Source organism: Bos indicus, chromosome 10, assembly GCF_029378745.1.
Source record: "Bos indicus isolate NIAB-ARS_2022 breed Sahiwal x Tharparkar chromosome 10, NIAB-ARS_B.indTharparkar_mat_pri_1.0, whole genome shotgun sequence".
Lineage (NCBI taxonomy): Eukaryota > Metazoa > Chordata > Mammalia > Artiodactyla > Bovidae > Bos > Bos indicus.
Window position 1 is genome coordinate 81,816,039 of NC_091769.1, and position 18,750 is coordinate 81,834,788.

Genomic DNA, 18,750 nt, shown 5'->3' on the forward strand with positions numbered 1-18,750 from the left:
TTGCAAAGAGTCAGACTTGACTGAGTGACTGAACAACAAGGAAAGAAGAAAACATGACCTAGAATCAAGAAAAAAATTGGTCAAGAGAAAGAGAATCAGAAATATGAAACTAGCAGACAACGATGTTTAAAAGGCTATTACAACTATGTGAAAATAAAGGAAGTCAAACATAATGAGAAAACGGAAGTTTTTTCCTCAAATATTGAAGTTGCCTTCATTTTGAGCTGATTTTTTTGTGTGGCATAAAACAGTAGTCCAGTTCCATTCTTCAGCATTCAGTTTTTTCCAATATCATTACTGAAGATATAAATGATACATTTATCATTCTTCCACTGTATAGTCTTAGCTCCTCCATCACAGATTAATCGATCATATGCATATGGGTTTACTTTCTGGACTCTATCTTGTTCTATTGATCTGTGTGTTAAAATGGAAGCTCTTTTAGGAAAATGAAACTAATAAGTTTAAAAACTGCATGTCTGAAAGGAAAAATACACTAGATGTGAATGACAACAGATTCGATACAACAGGAGAAAAGTGTAGGGGAACCACAGTAACACGTGGGATAATGGTACATGGTTTAATACATATGTAACTACAGTTCCAGAAGGAGAAGAAAAAAGGGAGATAGAAAAAAATGTCTGAAGAAAACAACTGGCTCAAATTTGATGAAAATATAAATGAATCTGAGAAGTTCAAACTCCAATCAGGATAAATACAAAAGAAAACAAACACACAAACACTAATACATATCATAGTCACATTGCTCAAAACCAGGTATAAAGAGAAAATTTTAAAAGCGGTCAGAGGGAAAAAGGACATAGTAAGTATAAAGACATCATAGACTCAACAGACGAGTTTGAGCAAGCTCCGGGAGATGATAGACAGGGAGCCTGGCGTGCTGCAGTCCACGGGTTCGTAAAGAGGAGGACATGACTGAGCAACAACCAAGTACAGAGGAGTAAAGATAAGAACGACAATAGACTTCTCCTTAGAAACAATGCAAGCCACAAGTCAATGAAGCATCATCTTAAAATGCTAAAAGAAAAATACAAATTAACTTATAATTCTATGTCTAGTGAATACAGCCTTCAAAAGTAAGGCAAAATAAACACTTTTTCAGAAAAACAAAAGCTGTCAGAACGTGACATAAGCAGATTTATACTACGATAAATATTAAAGAAGTCTGTCAGGCAAAAACATAAATACGGAACAGAAGCTTGGATATGAAGGAATGAACACCACTGGAAATCATAAATATATGGGCAAATGCACCTTAAAATTAAAAGGATGAACACAGATATACTAAGCAGCTGGACTGGTCCCCTGAATGTAATAAAAAGTAAACTTTAGAATAAGGAAAATTACAAGGGATAATTAAGGGACATTTCCTGATTTTAAAAAAAGGAGTCAATTCATGAGAAGACATTAAAACACTAGATATGGATGCACCAATAACAGAACTTGAATATCAATGAAACAAAAACTGAAATGAGAAAAAGGCAAGTCAAAAAAGACTTGCAGGATTTTCCTGGTGGTACAGAGGATAAGAAACCGCCTGCCAGTGTCTGGTCAGGGAAGATTCTGGTCAGGAAGATCTGGTCAGACCAGATCAGTCCCTGGTCTGGGAAGATTCACATGCCATGGAGCCACTAAGCCCATGCACCACGACGACTAAGCCCACGATCCAGAGCCCAGGGGAGCCGCTGCTACTGAGGCAACTACTGACCCCACGTGCTGGAAGTACTGAAGCCCAAATGTGTAGAGCCTGTACTCTGCAACAGGAGAAGCCACTGCAATGAGGAATACAGGCACCACAACTGAAGAGCAGCCCCTACTCACTGCAACTAGAGAAAGCCCATGCACAGCAACGGAGACCTGGTGCAGCCATAAACAAATAAAACTTTTTCAAAAAGGACATGTGGATTTCAACATTTCTCCCTCAGTAATTGACAGAACAAATAAACAGAAAAGTCAGTAAAAATATGGCATCTTTGAATAACACTAAGAACGAACTTAACCTAATTTACATTTACAGAACAACATACTCAGCAACTGTAAAATAAACATCCTTTTGTAGCACACAGGAAATGTTCACAAAGACTGATGGTAGGTCAATAAAGTCAGTCCAATAAATTTCAAAAGATAGAACTGAAATCAATAAAAATAACTATATTAGTCTTCTTGGGCTGACATAACTAAATACCACAGACCGAGTGACTTAAAAGAAATTCTATTCTGGAAGCTTAGGAAGTCTAAGATCAAGGTACCAGCAAGACAGATTTCATTCTAAGGCCTCTTCTCTTAACTTGGAGGTGGCCACCACCTTGCTCTCGCTCCTATGACGTCTTTGTGTATGCACAAGGACAGAGTGAGCTCTCTGGGTCATTTTCTCTAAGGACACTGATTCTATAAGATCAGGGCCCAATTATTATAACTTCATTTAATCTTAATTACTTCAATAAAAGGGTCTGTCTCCAAATACAGTCACATTAGAGCTTAGGGTTTCAGTATATGAATTTTGGAGGGACACAAACATTGTCCTCAACAATAAAGATATCTTAAAAAAAAAAAAAAATCCCTAAATGTTTGGAAAGCAAATAACCCATGAGTTAAAGATGAAATTATAAGGAAAAATAGAAAACATCTTAGCTGAATGACACATTAAAAAAATTTTACATTGTGGTACACAAAATTATTAATAAAAACTAAATAAATGAAGCTCTACCATGTCTTGGACCAGAAGTCTTAGTACTTATAAGATGCAATTCTCCATAAATCAAAATAGATTCTAATTTACTTTTTTATTGAAGTACAGTTGATTTACAATATTGTGCTAATTTCTGCTATAAAGTGACTCCGTGATACATATATATATATATATACTTTCATATTCTTTTCCATTAAGGTTTATCACAGGATATTGAATACAGTTCCCCGTGCTACAGAGTAATACTTTACTGTTTATCAATTCTATAGTTAATAGTTTGCATCTGCTAATCCCAGCTCATAATCTACCCCTCCACCACCCGACCTCCCCCTTGGCAACCGCAAGTCTGTTCTCCATGTCTGGGAGCTTGTTTCCGTTTCACAGAACACTTTATTTGTGTTACACTTTAGTTTCCACATATAAAGTGATACCATATGGCATCGGTCCGTCCCCTTCTGACCTCACCGAGTACGAAAATGTCCAGGTCCATCTATGTTGCTGCAGATAACGTCATTTCATAAAACAGTAACATTCTCATGTAATCCCAATCAAAATCCCACCAGATATTTTTATAGAAATTGGCAAGCTGGTTCTAAAATTTACATGGAAATTTATACTCTGGGTTTTTTTTTTTTTAATTTACATTGTTAAACTTCTATTTTATAATGGTCAAAACATTTTTGAAAAGGAACAAACAAAATTGGAAGGCACACTTTATTTCAAGGCTTACTAAAAAGCTACATTTGTCAACATATTTGTATAGACAAAAACAGGATAATGGAATCAATTTGAACCCAATGCTGGGCCCACATATAAATGCTCAATTTATCTGATACATTAATGTATTTCAATGGTGAAAGGATAATATTTTCAATAAGTGTTGGGACAACTGTGTATGAGACAGACATAAAAAGGAACTTGCATGCTTAACCCCAAATACATGCAAAATAAATTAATTTGAAATGAATCACAGAACTAAACATAAAAGCTAATCTGTAACGTTTTATTAGAAAACATAGAAGAAAATGTTCTTTACCTTGGGGTAGTTAAGATTTCTTAGACATTATACAAATAGTACCAACCATAGGGGAAAAAAGAAAAAAAACCCAACAAACTGTTCTTAAAACTTAAAGCCTTCCACTCTTCAGAACACAAACCCCACTTCCCAAAGCGAAAAGGCAAGTCAAACCAAAAGAAAATATCTGCAGCACATAAACATGACAAAGGACTTCTGTCCAGAATATATAAAGAACTCTTACAGTCTGATGAGAAGACGACAAACAATACAATACAAATGGGTAAATGACTTGAGTACTTTCCAGAATATATATGAAAGGGCAATAAATATATCAAAATATGCTCCATCATCATTTGCATCCAGGAGATGCAAATAAAAACCATTCCACAGCCCCTGTAATGACTAAGATAAAAAGGAAAGATAATATCAAATATTGGCAAGGATGTGAGATAACTGGAACTGTCATACATACCTGGTAGAAGTATAAAATAACACACATATTTTGAAACGCATTTTGGCAATTTCTTTTAAAGCTAAACACACACCCTTAAAACCAGCAAACCCACTCTCAATTATTAGGTATTTAATCAAGACAAATTAAAATACATGTTTACACAAAGAGTCACATGTGAATACTCATAGCAGATTTATTTTTAATAACCAAAACCCCAGAAACAACATAAATGTGAATTAACAAGTGAATGGATAATCATACTATGGTATATCGTGGCATACTTAACACAATGAAATGTGTGTGCTGTGCTCAGTTGCTCAGTGGTGTCCAACTCTGCGACCCCATGGACTGCAGCCTACCAGGCTCCTCCGTCCATGGGATTTTCCAGGCAAGAATACTGGAGTGAGTTGCCATTTCCTCCTCCAGGGCATCTTCCTGACCCAGGGATCAAACCCTCGTCTCTTGTATCTCCTGCATTGGCAGGCAGATTCTTTACCACTAAGCCACCCGGGAAGCCCCATACAATGAAATACTGACAGTAATACCAAATAAATGTGTAAATGAGTGAAAGAAGCCTAAATACACACTGCTGCTGCTGCCAAGTCGCTTCAGTCGTGTCCGACTCTGTGCGACCCCATAGACGGCAGCCCACCAGGCTCCCCCGTCCCTGGGATTCTCCAGGCAAGAACACTGGAGTGGGTTGCCATTTCCTTCTCCAATGCATGAAAGTGAAAAGTCAAAGTGAAGTCGCTCAGTTGTGTCCGACTCCCAGCAACCCCATGGACTGCAGCCCACCAGGCTCCTCCGTCCATGGGATTTTCCAGGCAAGAGTACTGGAGTGGGGTTCCACTGCCTTCTCCGAAATACACACTATATGATCCTATTTCTGTGACATTCTACATTAGGCAAAACTGATCTACAGTGATAGAAATCAGACTAGTGGTTGCCTAGAGCGTGCAGTGAGAGGGCCCACTGCAGGAACACACAGAGAATTTTCTCAAGTGATGAGTCGTGATTATACATATGCATATTATTTGACAAACTTCTCAGAACTTTATACTTAAAATGGATGTACTTTACTACATGTCAATGATACTGCAATAAAATTGATTTTAAAATGAAATCTGATAATTCTCAAGTGCAAAAATGCAAGTATTCTAAGCATCTAATATTTTTAAAATATATTTATTCGGCTGTGTTGGGTCTTAGTTGCAGCACGTGGGATCTTTGTTGCGTCATGCAGAATCTTTTGTTGGAGCAGAGACTCTTCAGTTGTGGCACTCGGGCTCAACAGTTTTAACACATGGGCTCAGGAGGTTGCAGTGTGCTAGCTTAGTTGCTCTGCGGCATGTGGGATCTTGGTTCCCCAACCAGGGATTGAACCTGTCTGTGTCCCTGAACTGCAAGGTGAATTCTTAACCACTGGACCCCCAGGGAAGTCTTTTCTTGTTCAGTTGCTAAGTTGTGTCCGACTCTTTGTAATCCTCTATTACTGACTCACAATTAATCAATAATAAAAGATAGCCCAAAGTTCCTCAAAGCATCAATTACTTGGTAACAACTGAGCAAAAAATGTGATTACATTCCCCTACTTCTCACACTTCTCCACAGAACAGACTATTACTTAGCACTAAAAAGAAATGGACTATCAAGCCATGAAAAAACATGGGGAACCTTAAATGCATGTTACTCAGTGAAAGGCGCCAGTCTGGAAAGGCTACATACTGTATGATTTTCACTGTATGAAACTCTGGAAAGGCAAAACTACAGAGACAGAAAAAAGATGAGTGGTTACTAGGGTTGGGGGAAGGGAGGACTGTAGAGATGTAGCACAGATTTAATGCAGTGAAACTCTCTATGATACTGTAAGATGGACATAAGTCATTCTACACTTCTCTACTTCTGTAGAAGGTACAACACAAAGAGTGAACTCTAAAGTGAACCACTGGACTTTGGGTATTTACAATGTGTCAATGTAGGTTCACCAATTGTAACAAACACTCTAGGGGGGATGTCAATAATGGGGAAGGCTATGCATATGTGACTTCCCTTGTAGCTCAGTCAGTAAAGAATCTTCTTGCCAATGCAGGAGACCTGGGTTCAATTCCTGGGTGGGGAAGATCCCCTGGAGAAGGAAATGGCCACCCACTCCAGTATTCTTGCCTGGAGAATCCCATGGACAGAGGAGCCTGGCAGGCTATATAGTCCATGGGGTCCTAAGAGTTGGACACGACTTAGTGACTAAACCACCATGCATACGTGGGAATGGGGGATATGGAACATCTCTTGACTTTCTTCTCAATTTTGCTATGAAACAAAAATTGCTCTAAATAAATAAAGTCTTAATTTAAAAAAATAATAATTACCACCTCCCTGCTTTTCACCCTTCTACACCTAAGTGTTCCATGTCTCCATGATTCTCAATGTCCTCTTCCTTTTGCCTCTGGAGAAGGAAATGGCAACCCATTCCAGTAGTCTTGCCGGAGAATCCCATGGTCAGAGGAGGCTGGCAGGCTACAATCCACAAGGCTGCAAGAGCTGGACACCAATTAGCGACTAAACCACCACCTTCCTTTTGCCTAGAAACATACTTCACTGAAATGACTGGTTTAATTAACTCTTTACTGCAATAATTAGTTCCAATGATGAATAAAGTTGCTATAAACATCCATGTGCAGGGGACTGGCTTTTGTTGATTTTTCTATGTCCTGTCCCATACAGTACCCAGTACACCTATGGACCTCAGTTGGTGTTAAGTTTCTGTTAAACCATTGGAAGTAACACTCCAGCCAGGAATTCCTAACATTTCTAATTCTGGGGAAATGCAGCAAGGTTAAAAATGTCTCTGTGAGCCTCTAGCAGGCTTTGTCAAAACCTGGGGGGGAAAAAAAAAGGCACAAAAGAAGAGAAATACAGGAGGGAAAGCCCAATGTCCCTAAAATGCCTGTGAGATAGGTTACCGTGCCTTTCCTAGATGACTCAGCTCTTACCCTGCTGCTGCTGCTGCTGCTAAGTCGCGTCAGTCATATCCAACTCTGTGCGACCCCATAGACGGCAGCCCAACAGGCTCCCCCGTCCCTGGGATTCTCCAGGCAAGAACACTGGAGTGGGTTGCCATTTCCTTCTCCAATGCATGAAAGTGAAAAGTGAAAGTGAAGTCGCTCAGTCATGGCTGACTCTTCACGACCCCATGAACTGCAGCCCACCAGGCTCCTCCGTCCATGGGATTTGCCATGCAAGAGTACTGGAGTGGGGTGCCATCGCCTTCTCCGAGCTCCTACCCTAGTAAAGTCTATTTTCTACACAGCAGCAGCAATGACAGGCACCATTAAATTAATTAAAATAATTATTTTTGGTAAACTGCTTAGATAAGTACCTGATACAGAATCAACATCATTTGTAAAACAAAACAAAATAAAATCCCCATTTAATTCTCACAAAGATTCTGAGTGGGTACTATTAATACCCTCATTTTCAAGAAATCAAGGTATAGCGAAGTGAGGTAACTTGCCCAAGCGCACGTAGCTAGCAATGCAGGCAAAAATGCTCTTAATCACTATGCTCAGCTACCCACTGCAATTATATTAAAATTCAATTCTCTTTTGTATCCACAGTGTTGTGCACAGAAACCTGCCCTACGGTCACTGCTCAATATATGTGTAGACTGAAAGAAAGATTCAAATAAGTGACTCAAGAGATTAGTAATGAGGCATCTTTTCACTTAAAACTATTATATTCTCTGGAGAAACTCTGGTCCAAAGATGAAATATGTGACTTTTTATTTGTTACTTCTCCCAAAACAGAGGAACAAGTGTGCATGACAAACAAGGAGAGAATAAGGGAAAATCTTACATCTCAAAGGAACAGAAAGATGGTATAGCAACAAAAAAATGTACTGTGCTCAACTCAGTCCCTCTCCATCCTGGTGCCCCGTCTGATGGAAGCAACAAAGAATATGGCCTATGTGAATGAAAAAAAATACTGTCTTACAACATCAGTAAACAAAGGTTGCTGCAGCCATCAAGCCATCACGTTATAGCCACCCCCGACGGTGAACCTTGAGCAAACTCAGGACTGAAACAGGATGCCTGTCATCAAGCAGTCAGCCACTGCTTGGCCATCTCCAATGAGGTATCCTGAGGAGATTCAGAGCAAGATACAGGATGCTGGCCTTAGAGCTCAGGCGCGTATCAAAGGAATGACTTCGATGAGCCCAGACTTTCTCGTCTTCCCATGTACAGAAGGAAAGACCTGGTGGCTCAGACGGGTGGCGGGTTGGGGGCGGGGGGTGTGGACCCCGCCCGCAAAGAAGACCTGGGTTCGAGCCACAAAGAAAAGCTCTAAATTCATTAATTTGAGATGTCTGGTTTTCTTTACTTAACAGTAATCTTTTGATGTTTTGACTACCTGGTCTTTGTTGCAAAAACTCCTGTATATCCTGGCTCCTCCCTTACCTCTTTGGAGCAGACTGAGAGCTACCTGAGAGGCTTTGCCCTGGCCTTAAGTTCTCAGTTCTATCTGCCAAATAAAACATAACTTTCAACGTCTAGGTTGTGCTTTTGTTTTTTTAGTCAATACCTACCAAAGATGTTTTAGGCAGTACCTGTCAGGATGTACATCAGGGCCTCTTTTCACTGCTCCTACACTTCTCTTTCCAATATATAGGTAAGCATTTGATCTACCTATTCCAGATCCTTCCATAATTTGGCTTCTCCAAGCTGGCTCGCCTGTGGACTTGATGGTTTACTGCAACCAGATTACAACTAATTATACCAATCATTGGTTTAATTTGTTCTCTTTGTTTCCTAATTGTTTGTGCTTTAAGTCTGTGCTACACTTGACTCTGTTAATGTTACTGGTTGTGTTATTTACATCCTGACTATTTTGTAAGATTGTTGTCTCCTGCAGTTACTCCAGGCCTCCAACAAAACTAATGATGTCTTGAGAGTTAAACATATATAACTCTACATAGAATAATTATAATAGTGCAACTCTAGGTATGGGAAGAAGCAACAAGGAAAAACATTTCTTGGATCATAATAAATTAGTAAGACAGGGGATCCAGAGAATTTTAAAGTATCAACAGGGCCTAATCCAGAAATTAGCACCTTGAGTGGCACAGCAACAGAATCTTTGCCTGATCTAGGAATGAGCCTTCCTAGGGAGGTTCATGGGACAAAAATTAGTCATGAAATGTTTCTTCCAAATGTTGGTCAAATTTATGACCAAGATTGTGGATGAAAAAGGTGCCTGCCACTTTGGTACACAAAGGATGTTGCAGCCATCATATTACAGCTGCTTGACAGTGAGCCCTGAGGGAACTCAGGACGGAGACAAACAGGCTGACCCACTGGCAAGCCGTCAGCCACTGCAGCCACCCTCAACGGTGCACCCCAAGAGGACTCAGAATGGGAAAGAACAAGATACTGGCCCTACATACCTGAGGTGTGTATCAAAGGAATGATTTCAATGAACCCTGACTCACATCTTCCCATACACAGAAAAGCCTTAAATTTCCTAACTTGAGATACCTACTTTTCTTTCATTAACAGTAATCTTTGGATGTTCTGACTACCTGGCCTTTGTTGCAAAAACCCCTATAATATTCTGGCTCCTCCTTTACCTCTTTGGAGCACTCCCTCAGAGCTCTTTGAGTAGCTGTCTTGTGGGCCTGAAGTCCCCAGGAAGACTGCCAGATAAAACATAATCCTCAGTGTTTAGATAATGCATTTTTTTTCAGTCACCAGCATCTTTATTCTCTCACTCCACGATAAGCCCTTGTGCAAGAACTGAATGCATATGCCTGGTCTCTACTAGATCATGTCTCTTACTTAAGTGGCACAGTTAAGAACTGGATGTAGGTCTGTGTGACTGTAAATAATCCACCTGTGATGCAGAAGATGCAGGAGATGCCATGGGTTCGATCCCTGGGTCGGGAAGGTCCCCTGGAGGAGAGCATGGCAACCCACTCCAGTATCCTTGCCTTGAAGAATCCCATGGACAGAGGAGCCTGGCAGGCTATAGTCCACAGGTTCGCACAGTCAGACACAACTGAAGCGACTGTGTGACTTAAGCACAATTGAAGCACGCTGTGTGACTTAAGAATCCAGGCTCTGAACCACTCTAGAAAGATCACAGAGTCCTGTGAGAGCATAGGGAGAAAAAAAAATAGTGTTTATTTCTATATTTGCTTCCTTACTTATCTCTCCTCCTTCAACTTCAGTCTGAGCTCTTCTGATTCAAAGGATATATATTTCATTTCCTGTTTTCCTAATGCCTTGCCTGGCACATGCCACAGAGTAGTCAGCAAATGTTCATGAAATGACTAGGCAAATTGATGAATATCAAAAAGTATAAGAATGTTGTTACATAAAGATAACTAGTAACATGGTCTATTTCAACTTTCAAAAAGTCATAAACAAGGTTCTCCACTAAACACAATTTAAGAGAGAAGAATGAATTTGGTCATAATACAATGTAATGGGTAGGAAACTGACTTAAGATTCCAGAAACAAGGAGATGGAATATGTGGAAAAAACACATAGAGTGAGAAAAATATATGCTATAAAAACTGTATCTCTAAAGATTGCTTCAAGGATCAACTTTAATAAGAATTTTTTAAAGACAGATGTAGGAAAAAAAAGTTGATAGATGCTCAACTATAGAAACATTTTGTAAAGCCATGTGACTAGGCAGCACAGCAGCCTAGTAAATGCAGCTACTATACTAGGAGGTAGTATATAGAACACTGGGATCAACAGATCTGGGTTAAATTCTGGGCTTTTGAAACTTACTGACTTTAGAACTTGGGCAATGCTTAACCTCTCTGAGAGACAATTTTCTCATTTAATAATCACCACTCATGGTGGTTTTGAAGAAAAAAAAGGTATATACGTATGTGTGTGTGTACGAAATAACTAGCATACTGCCAGAAAGATGATACGGATTAATACTGTTCCATCGCATTATCCTCTGCAACTCCCTTAAAGAAAATAGAAAAACAGAAATTCTGTTCCCTTTTTAAAGATGGTAATCAGAAGCAACTTGTTGAAACTTATTGAGAACTCAGTCCTGAACAAGAGAAACTAATACCCAACATGAAGTAAAAAAATCTAGATTAAATTCATTGTCATACTTCTTAGAGTAACTGAGTCTTTCCAACATTAAGAACTCAATTTGATAAAGGAAAAAGCGGGAGGCTTTGAGACTATAATCAAGCTGGATTTCTACAGAAAGAAAAGAGTGTTCGATAAAGGACAAAAAGTGAACTCTTCAAATCTTTAAAGGCATTTGAAATTTCAACTGGTTCTTTAGACCACTTACTGTTGGTTAAAAATGGCAGGACTCATGAAACAACACATGGGATGGGCCAAAGAATCATGACCTCTTGGAGGAGGACGAAACTTCCAGTCATCCAACCTGAGGCTCTCCTTACAAGGCTCAGGAAGAAGGCATAGGATAGGTGCCAAGCTACGTATCAAGCTTCTTTTTGCCTCACCAGATACTCACTTCATTGTCATAATTTTTCCAAGATTTTATTTCCTGTGTAGTAAGCAAGACCAGACAGAACAGGTTCATTTGCCTTGCAAAATGGGCCCAAACACTGGAATTATCCAAGACCCTTGTCCCTGACAGAACACTCACACACAAAAACAAAAGTATATACATTCTTGCAATTACTTGATTAAATTATCAGGTCCCTGCAAAGGAAGCTGTACTGAAACAAAGAGTGAGGATACCGCCTACACACAGAAATGTGAATTTGGAACTAGAGGCTTTTCCTAGTTTGCTATTTTGGGACTACCCAAAAAGAGAAAAGACCGCTACTTTGGGACTACCCAAATTACTGGAAGCTTCTAGGCGTGATAACTGACTTATTCCCTATATATCTTAATGATGACACAGTGAGGAAAAGTGGAGTCAGACTGTGAGACTTCTTGGGAACACCACATAGCAGGTAACTAGCTATGGCAAGTTGAAACCTTGTTAAATGAACCAACCAAACTTCAAAAGTCTGTGGCTCTACTCATCTAAATTTCTTAAAGTTTATAAACTTTTATGGGTAAAACATGAAAATGCTTAGAAAAAATTAAAAGTCTCTAGGTGAATAAATGCATTCATTTTGAATAAATGCACAAACAAAACAGAAATTAAACAACTCTGAGGTGAGATATATTAGCTAAAAAATTATTATTAATTATTCCTTTGATGCTTTTCCTAATTCCAATAATTCAGAAAAATGGTTATACTAGGAATTTCAGGTCTGTAAGATCAATAGGATCAGAAAAATTTCAGTGAATGGTCAGCTGAACATCAGCAACACTGTTATGTAACTACCAAAAAAGGTGAAGTGATATTACACTAAAAAATATTTAGTGACTGAAATAAGCAAGAGAATATCAGAGTGCTGCTCTGCTCCAGTCAGGTGATTCTGATAATATTGCAGATACTACATTGATGAAACTATGTTAAAACAGGTTAAATTCTTAAGCAGGAAACAAGAATCAAACCTCAAATCAAAACACAAGAGAACTAATGTAACAACTAGGGATATTTAGGCTTAGAAGGAAGAGACAAAACAGGAATACAACCAGCTGCCTTTAAATACTTGCAACTACCATTGTTTCAATTGGCCCTAGGAGAACAAGTACCAATGGATGAAAAGTACTGAAAAACAGATTTTGGTTTAACAACAATTTTCTATGTTAGTCTCAAAAGTCAATAACCATTAACAGGAAGAGAAGGAGAAATTTAAGTAAGAGAAGTATACCTAAGAGATTTGGGCATACTGAATGAGCCTTTGACAAAAGTTTAGGAGCTCCTATGAAGCATGGCATTTAACCATGCAGATTGGCAATAAATTACACTCTCATTAAGCTGATTTCTAATTTTTTATAACAAGAAAAAAGACAAAGATGATTCTGGGCCATATTTTATGAAAAATAATCTATAAGTTGTAGTCAAGCTACTAAAAAATTTCAGATGAGAAAAGACGGACTGATTTAGGTAGTAGTGATGGCAACAGACAGGTGTGCATGGCTTACAAAAACATCTCAGGTAGAGTGCCTGGTACTTGATGAGCTGTTGGAGACTTGAAATAACATTATTTAGCAAGACTTACTGTGTTAATCTATTCATTTATTTCCTAACAATAAAAACAAGAGTATGAACACATAGTGTTTACCACGCAATGTTCTAAATATTTTACAGATTAACTGATTTCATCCTTATACCCCTTAGAAATGTACTCTATTATGCACACTTTATAAATGACAAATTAAAGCTTATATCAGTAAAGTTAGCTAATGAGTATCAAAGAACTAGTAAGAGGTTAAATAAACCCAAAGCTTCAGCTCTTAAAGCACTAGACAGCTATAAAGGAAAGGCAACAAAAGCCAACGTGGGCAGCAATGTTAAGAGCCTAGTGGAGTGAAGAGCATCAGGAGATGAGAGGACTATGGGTGAAAATGAAGATTTGGTAGTATCAGAATCACATGACAGGTTTGTTGGGAGGAAAAGAGGAAAAAGCCCGAACAATTGCACTGAATCCAAATTCAGAGAGATGGGTTCTAGGAATTAACTTTTTTTTAAAAAAAGGAAAAACCAAACAAAGTTGGATAATTTTGAGGCGAAACCAGCTTTGGGAACATTTGTAGTGGATCTCTAAGGTCTCTTTCTGCTTCAGCATTCCAGTTAACCCTCTGAATGAATTTTCCAGAAATGAAAGGCGGGAGGGAGGAATACCAGCACCGAGAAAACGGATGTGCAATTACAGTCCACACCATTTATGCTCCTATTTTCACTAAACGGTCTCTCAGAAATAGGGACAGAGCTGACAAATGAGGGGTGTGGTGTTCACCAGTGCTGGCTAAAAAAGTAGGCTTCCCCACCCCACCCCCCCACCCCCCAGGATTTTCCAGTACCATTAGCAGAAAGAAACCCCTCCTGACTATAAAAACAGGTGGTCACGACAGGGAAGCCTGGCGTGCTGCAGTCCACGGGGTCGCAAAGAGTCGGACACGACTGAGCGACTCAACCAACAACCGACTGCAAAATTAGGTGGATGCCTCAGATCCTCTCAGGCTAACGCCGGATGCCAAGACAAGTCATCCATTTGCTCACAAATGCTTCAGGAAACCTCTTGGTTGGGGGCCGTCTTCTCCGGGGCCAAAAGAATCCGGCTCCGCTGAAGAGGTGTTCGCTCTGCAATTTACAGCCTCAAGAACTCTACTCTCAAGCGACGATTACTTCTGCACATACCTGACGGTCCTCTGGTGAGATTGATCTCTTCCTCGGTAACCAAGTAATCCACTCTTCCGTTCATATTTTACTCTGGCTTCCCGACCGGGGTCAGCGAGGATCGGCGCAGGTGAAGGTTGAGAAGCCCTGCCGGCAGCGCCACAACACCGCACTTTCGGTTTCAGCAGCCGCGAACCGGAAAAGGAAGCCGGGCGAGGGGCGAGCGCCAGGAATGCCGGGAGTCGTGGTTCTGGCTGCCGCCCGGCACGAACTCTCACACAGTCCTCAAATCAAACTGTGAGGTGAGCAAGGAACGCGTTTCTGTCCTGATTTTACCATTCCAGACGGATTCGGGGCGGGGCGGGCCGGATAGGAAAGGTTAAGAGACATATAATAGTTGCTCAGTTCAGTTCAGTCGCTCAGTCGGGTCCGACTCTTTGCGACCCTACGGACCGCAGCCCGCCAGGCCTCCCTGTCCATCACCGACTCCCGGGAGTTTACTCAGATTCATGTCCATCGAGTTGGTGATGCCATCCAATCATCTCATCCTCTGTCGTCTCCTTCTGCTCCCGCCTTCAATCTTTCCCAGCATCAGAGTCTTTTCAAATGAGTTAGCTCTTTGAATCAGGTGGCCAAAGTATTGGAGTTTCAGCTGCAAAATCAGTCCTTCCAATGAATATTCAGGACTGATTTCTTTTAGGATTGACTGGCTTCATCTCTCTGCAGTCCAAGGGACTCTCAAGAGTCTTCTCCAACACCACAGTTCAAAAGCATCAGTTCTTCGGCGCTCAGCCTTCCTTATAGTCCAACTCTCAAATCCATACATGACCATAGCTTTGACTAGACGGACCTTTGTTGGCAAAGTAATATCTCTGCTTTTTAATATGCTGTCTAGGTTGGTCATAACTTTTCTTCCAAGGAGCAAGCATCTTTTAATTTCACAGCTGCAGTGATTTTGGAGCCTGAGAAAATAAAGCCTCTCACAGTTTCCATTGTTTCCCCATCTATTTGCCACGAAGTGATGAGACCAGACACCATGATCTTGGTTTTTGAATGATGAATTTTAAGCCAGCTTTTTCATTCTCCTCTTTCACTTTCATCAAGAGGCTCTTTAGTTCCTCTTCGCTTTCTGCCGTAAAGGTGGTGTCATCTGCGTGTCTGAGGTTATTGACATTTCTCCCGGCAATCTTGATTCCAGCTTGTGCTTCTTCCAGCCTGGCATTTTGCATGATGTACTCTACATATAAGTTAAATAAGCAGGGTGACAATATACAGCCTTGACCTACCCCTTACCCAATTTGGAACCAGTCTGTTGTTCCATGTCTGGTTCTAACTGTTGCTTCTTGACCTGCATACAGATTTCTCAGGAGGCAGGTAAGGTGGTCTGGTGTTTCCATCTCTTGAAGAATTTTCCACAGTTTGTTGTGATCCACACAATCAAAGGCTTTGGCGTAGTCAATAAAGCAGAAGTAGATGTTTTTCTGGAATTCTCTTGCTTTTTCTATGATCCAATGAATGTTAATAACTTGATCTCTGGTTCTTCTGCCGTTTCTAAATCCAGCTTGAACATCTGGAAGTTCATGCTTCAAGTACTGTTGAAGCCTGGCTTGCAGAATTTTGAGCATTACTTTGCTAGGATGTGAAATGAGTGCAGTTGTGCAGTAGTTTGAGAATTCTTTGGCATTGCCTTTCTTTGGGATTGGAATGAAAACTGACCTTTTCCAGTCCTGTGGCCACTGCTGAGTTTTCCAAATTTGCTGGCATATTGAGTGCAGCACTTTCACAGCCTCATCTTTTAGGATTTGAAATAGCTCAGCTGGAATTTCATCACCTCCATTAGCTTTGTTTATAGTGATGCTTCCTAAGGCCCACTTGACCTTGCAGTCCAGGATGTCTGGCTCTAGGTGAGTGATCACACCATCGTGATTATCTGGGTCATTGAGATCTTTTTTTGTACAGTTCTTCTGTGTATTTTTGCCACCTCATCTTAGTTTAGGTTCATACTGTTTCTGTCCTTTATTATGCCCATCTTTCCATGAAATGTTCCCTTGGTATTTCTAATATTCTTGAAGAGATCTCTAGTCTTGCCCATTCTACCTGATAAGAGGCTCATTTAGCCTTTTAAAGACTTGCATACATGTAAGAGAGACAGAAGAAAGATTTTAATTACAAGTTTGTTCAAGAAAATTCTCTGTGGAAGGGGAGAGGGGTAAAGGTCTCTCCCTGTTGGTAAGAGGGAAAATTCAGTCTTTTTTTTTCTTTTAAGTCACTACAATAAGACCAGTAAACAGAGTAGTTTCAGGTTTGATTATTAATGTGAATTGGAATGCATTAATTGGAATTGAACTTTTCATTCTTTTACCAATCCCAGTGGCTTAACTCCAGGTTGTTTCTCAAAGTAGAAGCTACTTTGTTTATCAAACAAAACAAGAAAGAGGCAGATTCAGCAGAAAGGCCTTTTATTTGCCAATCTTGAGAAAAGTTAATATGGAGTAGTGGAAAGAACACAGGAGGTGATGTTAGAAGACCTGGTCTCAAGTTTCAGCTCCATCTTCTTCCAGTTGTCTGGCTTTGATCAGATAACTTAATATCTCCCAGTTATGTTTTCCCTGTCTTAAAAAGGGCAAGATAACAGATCTTTAAAATGTTTTTGAAAAGAGTAAATGAGATGAAAATTTTTAAAAATGACTTCTCAACTTCAAACTCAGATTCATGCCATCCTCAACTTGTGGCCCTGCTTAACACATGTTAGTTGAATGAGTAAAGTGATCATAATTAAAAAAAAGTATGGTAAGTGAAAAAAAAAAAAAGTTAAGTAGATGACATTGGAATGCCAAGAGAGAAGAGATCAAATTGAAATTGGAAAAGAAAATCAAGAAAGTCATCAATGAAGAAATTTTGAGGAAAATTTCTTATACACTGCATGGTGGTAGGGGGAATCACTATTCTGTACTTGGGAAGATTGCTCTTTTCACCTGAGCACTCAGCTTCAAACGAAATACAAGGAACCATACAATAAAAAGGGTCACCAAATAAATTGAATAAGTATTGATGGTAAAGAATCTGCCTGCGATGCAGGAGACCCGGGTTTGATCCCTGGGTTGGGAAGATCCCCTGGAGAAGGGAATGGCAAAGCACTCTGGTATTCTTGCTTGAGAATTCCATGGAAAGAGAAGCCAGGTGGGCTACAGTCCTTGGGGTCCCAAAGAGTTGGACACAACTGAGAGACTGTCACTTCATTTCGTTGGCAATAAGTGGAGGGACAGATAAAGCATTTAAATTCCCTTTATACATTAATGTAAATATAGTTTTTAAGAATGAGGAAACTTTATAATTCAGCTACAGAGTGACCAATGCAAGAACATATGCTAGTTCCTCATAGGGGTTGGACTGGCTAAGGACGACCAGCTGAAGATTCATGGATTTTAAGTGCTTTTGGATCACTGAAGCTAAAGTGAGAATTTCCTTGCAATGAGTAGAATTTCTTTTCTGTCCCTTGTCACAGTTTCAAAACCTCACAACTTGTATTAATATAACCATTTGGGGTCTACTTTTAACTTGGACTAGTTTAATTTTGGAGTGGGAAATGGCAACCCACTCCAGTATTCTTGCCTGGAAAATTCCATGGACAGAGGAGCCAGAGAGCTTCAGACAGCTTTGCACAACTGAAGCGACTTAGCACACACACATGCGTAGCCTTCAAAGAGCTCACTGTGGTATTTCCCTGGTTGTCCCATGGTTGGGAATCCGCTTTTCAAATCAGGTGGCATCAGTGTATGATCCCTGGTTGGGGAACTAGGATCCCACAGGCCGAGAAGTAACTCGGCCCATGCACTGGAACTACTGAAAGGTTGTTGTTGAATCACGCGAATACACCAGGATTCTTGGCCCCCGGAGGAGAAGAATTCAATCCGGGGCCAGAGACGAGGCTTGATCGCTCAGAGCTTTTGTGTAATAAAGTTTTATTGAAGTATAAAGGAGATAGAGAAAGCTTCTGACATAGGCATCAGAAGGGGGCAGAAAGAGTACCCCCCTGCTAGTCTTTAGCTGGATGTTATATAGTCACTAGCAGTCTGTTAATGAAAGAAAGGGATGTCTTAAAATTCAGATGGGCCATGAAATGATTAACTTGAATCTTGAAGAAGGGCAGACCACCATACAAATAGTTTCATTTACATAGATTAGGGGAACAATATCCATACTGGTTTGTCAAGTAGGTTCTGGGCCAAGAGGTGGAACCGACTTGGAGACAGAGTTTGGGGTAAAGGCATAGTACATTAGCATAGCTTAAGACAAACATTTCCATAAGAAAAAGGCATTGGTTATCTC

The 18,750-nt window shown here is 40.0% G+C and overlaps 2 protein-coding genes across 2 annotated transcripts in view; one reads left to right on the forward strand and one right to left on the reverse strand.

Moving 5' to 3' along the window:
* Positions 1 to 14,623, reverse strand: part of SYNJ2BP (synaptojanin 2 binding protein) — a 41,255-nt gene extending 26,632 nt beyond the window's left edge. Inside the window, exon 1 of the mRNA XM_019969145.2 lies at positions 14,443 to 14,623. Within this exon, the coding sequence (XP_019824704.1) occupies positions 14,443 to 14,506 (64 nt within the window). The 5' untranslated portion in view covers positions 14,507 to 14,623. The remainder of the gene's footprint in view (positions 1 to 14,442) is intronic.
* Positions 14,624 to 14,634: 11 nt separating this feature from the next.
* The window catches only part of COX16 (cytochrome c oxidase assembly factor COX16), a 40,387-nt gene continuing 36,271 nt past the window's right edge, over positions 14,635 to 18,750 (forward strand). The window contains exon 1 of the mRNA XM_070797783.1: positions 14,635 to 14,723. The gene's annotated coding sequence lies outside the window, so the exon portion shown is untranslated. The remainder of the gene's footprint in view (positions 14,724 to 18,750) is intronic.